Genomic DNA, 2,909 nt, shown 5'->3' with positions numbered 1-2,909 from the left:
GTCAGCAGAGCTGGGCCCGACCACCCTCCTCCGAGCGGGGCTGCTCGAGCCTCACGGCACCCAACGCCAGGCCTGGAGAAACATCTCCCGTTCCGCTTCCAGGTCCGGCTCTTCCTAACGCTGGTGTGCGTGGCGGTGCTCGCCACGCTGTACGTCCTGCTGTGCTCCCACACCTGCCTGAGGCCCTGCTGCCGGACCCCGGGGGAGAGGGGCAGCCCCGTGGCACCCGACGTCCTCAGCTTCCAGGGGTACAGCCGCGTCCCCGACGGGAAGGTGCGTGGGGATGGGGCAGCGGTGGGGCAGCTCGACCCACCCGTGCCTCAGTTTCCCCTTCCTTAGGGAAGGGCGGATGGGGCTGCGGTGTGTCCGGCTGCTGCGGGAGGAGGGAAGGGGGACCCGGCTGCTGACGGTGCATCTTCCCGCAGCCGCTGGAGCGACCGCTGTGCCGCCGCTGCGCCGTCGTTTCCAGCTCGGGGCAGATGCTGGGCTCGCGCCTGGGACGGGCCATCGACCGGCAGGAGTGCGTCCTGCGCATGAACCATGCCCCCACCGTCGGCTACGAGGAGGATGTGGGGGCACGGAGCACCATCCGGGTGGTGTCACACACCAGTGTCCCGCTGCTGCTGAGGAACCAGCCTTACTTCTTCCAGCAGTCCCAGGAGACCCTCTACATCATCTGGGGGCCAGCAAAGAAGATGAACCGGGAGAAGGTGGGCACCACCTACCAGGCGCTGCTGAATGTGATGGAGACGTACCCCCACCTGCAGATCTACACCCTGACCGAGGAGAAGATGGCGTATTGTGACGACATCTTCCAGAACGAGACAGGGAAGAACAGGTACCGCCGGCTCCTGAGGAGCCCCCGTCGGGTCCCCCCACCGTAGCACCTGTCCTCCCCCATCGGGCACCCATAGCCCGGCTGGGACGGCAGCACCGTGCCACCCGCTCCAGCGCGGCCGGGGTGCTTTGCAGGATGAAGTCCGGCTCCTTCCTAAGCACGGGCTGGTTCACCATGATCCTGGCCATGGAGCTGTGCGAGCAGATCTGCGTCTTCGGCATGGTCAGCGACAGCTACTGCAGGTGCGTGGGGGGCGGCGGGGGCAGGCGCGGGGTGGTCCGGTGTCCCCCCGAGCCTCGTGCCCACCACGTCCCCTCCCACCAGGGAGAAGAACCACTCGAGTGTGCCCTACCACTACTTTGAGAAGGGCCGGCTGGACGAGTGCAGGATGTACCTGATGCACGAGCGAGCCCGCCGTGCCGGGCACCGCTTCATCACCGAGAAAGCCATCTTCTCCCGCTGGGCCAAGAGGAGGAACATCGTCTTCACCCACCCTTCCTGGGCAGGCAGGTAGGGCACCAGCTGTAGGGCGAGGTAGCGGGGACGCCAGTGGTGGGGCGGCTCTCATCCTGCAACGATGAGTCTCTGCTCTGCTGGTGCCACGGTTGAAAGCTTTTTGCCGAGCCCCGGAGCAGGGAGTGTCCATCTCCGCAGCGGCAGGGCCAGTTCTGAAAGCCAGTGGGTGGGCTGTGACCCCTTCCATCAGTGCACGAGGCGTGTGAGCTGGTCCCACGGAGTCCCATCGGCTCCGAGCGCTTGCCCAGATGGACCCAGGGCAACCACAAAGGTTTTCCACTTGCTCTACTGGGATGAATATTTAATGCTGGATTAAACATTCACGCTGCTGGGCTCCAGCGTGACACAGGGCAGGAGAGCTCGGCCCCGCCAGGGCCACGAGCCAGTGCTTCTCCCAGGGATGAAGCTTCGCCATGGTCCCTGCCCTGAGACCTGGCACTGGGTGTGGAGTGCGGGGAGCCGGGTCCTGGCCCCCCTGTCCTGCTGCCCCTGGGCAGGTCCCTGTGGCTCCAGCTGCCCTTTGCCCCCAAGCCGGGAAGCTCAGGGGCCATGAGTGCCCTGGGAGCTCCGAGTTGCCTTGTCACAAGTGCCCTTGGATTCAGACCAAAGCAAATGTGGCCATTAAAGTGCTTTTAACTCAGTGGTGCCCTGTGCTGTGCCCCTTGCAGCTGTGGGACGTGGGGACAGGGGATCGCAGCTGGTTGCAAGGCTGCCAGCGTCCCGCTCCCCTGCCAGGCTAAAAATAAGAGGGAGAGGTGACGAGGGGGTAGAGCCGAGCCTGAGCATGGAGGAGGGTGCTGAATGCCAACGGCCGACATTATTTGGGAACCGGCAGCTGCGTCTCTGCAGGATGGGTACTGGCCTGGCGTGGATTCCGTGCTGGGTCCAGGGTGATCCTCAGCCCCACAGGGCTCAGCACTGCTGGGCTGCAGGCAGGATGGCTGCCAGCTCCTGTGTCCCTGGAGAGATGGGGCACACATGAGGCCCTGAGCCCAGCTCCACAGAGCTGCCATAGCGGCTTTTTGAACCCGCAACAGATGCCACATGTTTGGGTGGGCGCGGCGGTGTCTGGGGGGCCAGGGGTGGGCAGGAGGGGCAGACAGACCCATGTTTGCTCCTGTTTTAGCTGAGGCCAAGTGCTGGGGTCAAGCGAGAAGTGAGTCGGCTGGGACTTGGGGCTGCTGCCAGGACAGCTTCCCGCAGAAGCTGTGAACAGAAGACGCCCGTGGAGCTCTTTGTTGGGTGCTCCAGCTGCCACAACCCCACACAGTGAAGGGCAGCACGAGCACAGCAGAGCCAAAATCCTTCTCGACAGGCGTTAGCCACCGCAGCAGGGATATAGGTCCCCGTCACCGGTGGAACCCCCTCCTTGCCCCACGAAATCCCCCAGAGAGGGGCCCTGGGCTGCCCGGCCGGCACGGAAGAGGCCTCGGCATCCCAACAATGTGGCCCTGCGCCCGGCACCGGGTCAGGCACCACGTGCTGCTCCTGGCACTGGCGGGCAGCACTGCCGCTTCCCCCCCCCCCCCCCCCCCCCGCTCCCCCTCCCGCACCC

The 2,909-nt window shown here is 65.5% G+C and overlaps 1 protein-coding gene across 1 annotated transcript in view; it reads left to right on the top strand.

The window, feature by feature from the left end:
- Positions 1-1,887, top strand: part of ST6GALNAC4 (ST6 (alpha-N-acetyl-neuraminyl-2,3-beta-galactosyl-1,3)-N-acetylgalactosaminide alpha-2,6-sialyltransferase 4) — a 2,344-nt gene extending 457 nt beyond the window's left edge. The window contains exons 2-5 of the mRNA XM_010571131.1: positions 103-273; positions 426-838; positions 973-1,080; positions 1,163-1,887. Coding sequence (XP_010569433.1) covers positions 103-273; positions 426-838; positions 973-1,080; positions 1,163-1,352 — 882 coding nt within the window. The 3' untranslated portion in view covers positions 1,353-1,887. The remainder of the gene's footprint in view (positions 1-102; positions 274-425; positions 839-972; positions 1,081-1,162) is intronic.
- The last annotated feature ends 1,022 nt before the right edge of the window (positions 1,888-2,909 follow it).

This window comes from Haliaeetus leucocephalus, unplaced genomic scaffold (assembly GCF_000737465.1).
Source record: "Haliaeetus leucocephalus isolate CR32 unplaced genomic scaffold, Haliaeetus_leucocephalus-4.0 Scaffold306, whole genome shotgun sequence".
NCBI classification, from domain to species: domain Eukaryota; kingdom Metazoa; phylum Chordata; class Aves; order Accipitriformes; family Accipitridae; genus Haliaeetus; species Haliaeetus leucocephalus.
The sequence above is the reverse complement of the archived record's forward strand: the minus strand, read 5'-3'. Positions and strand labels throughout refer to the sequence as shown.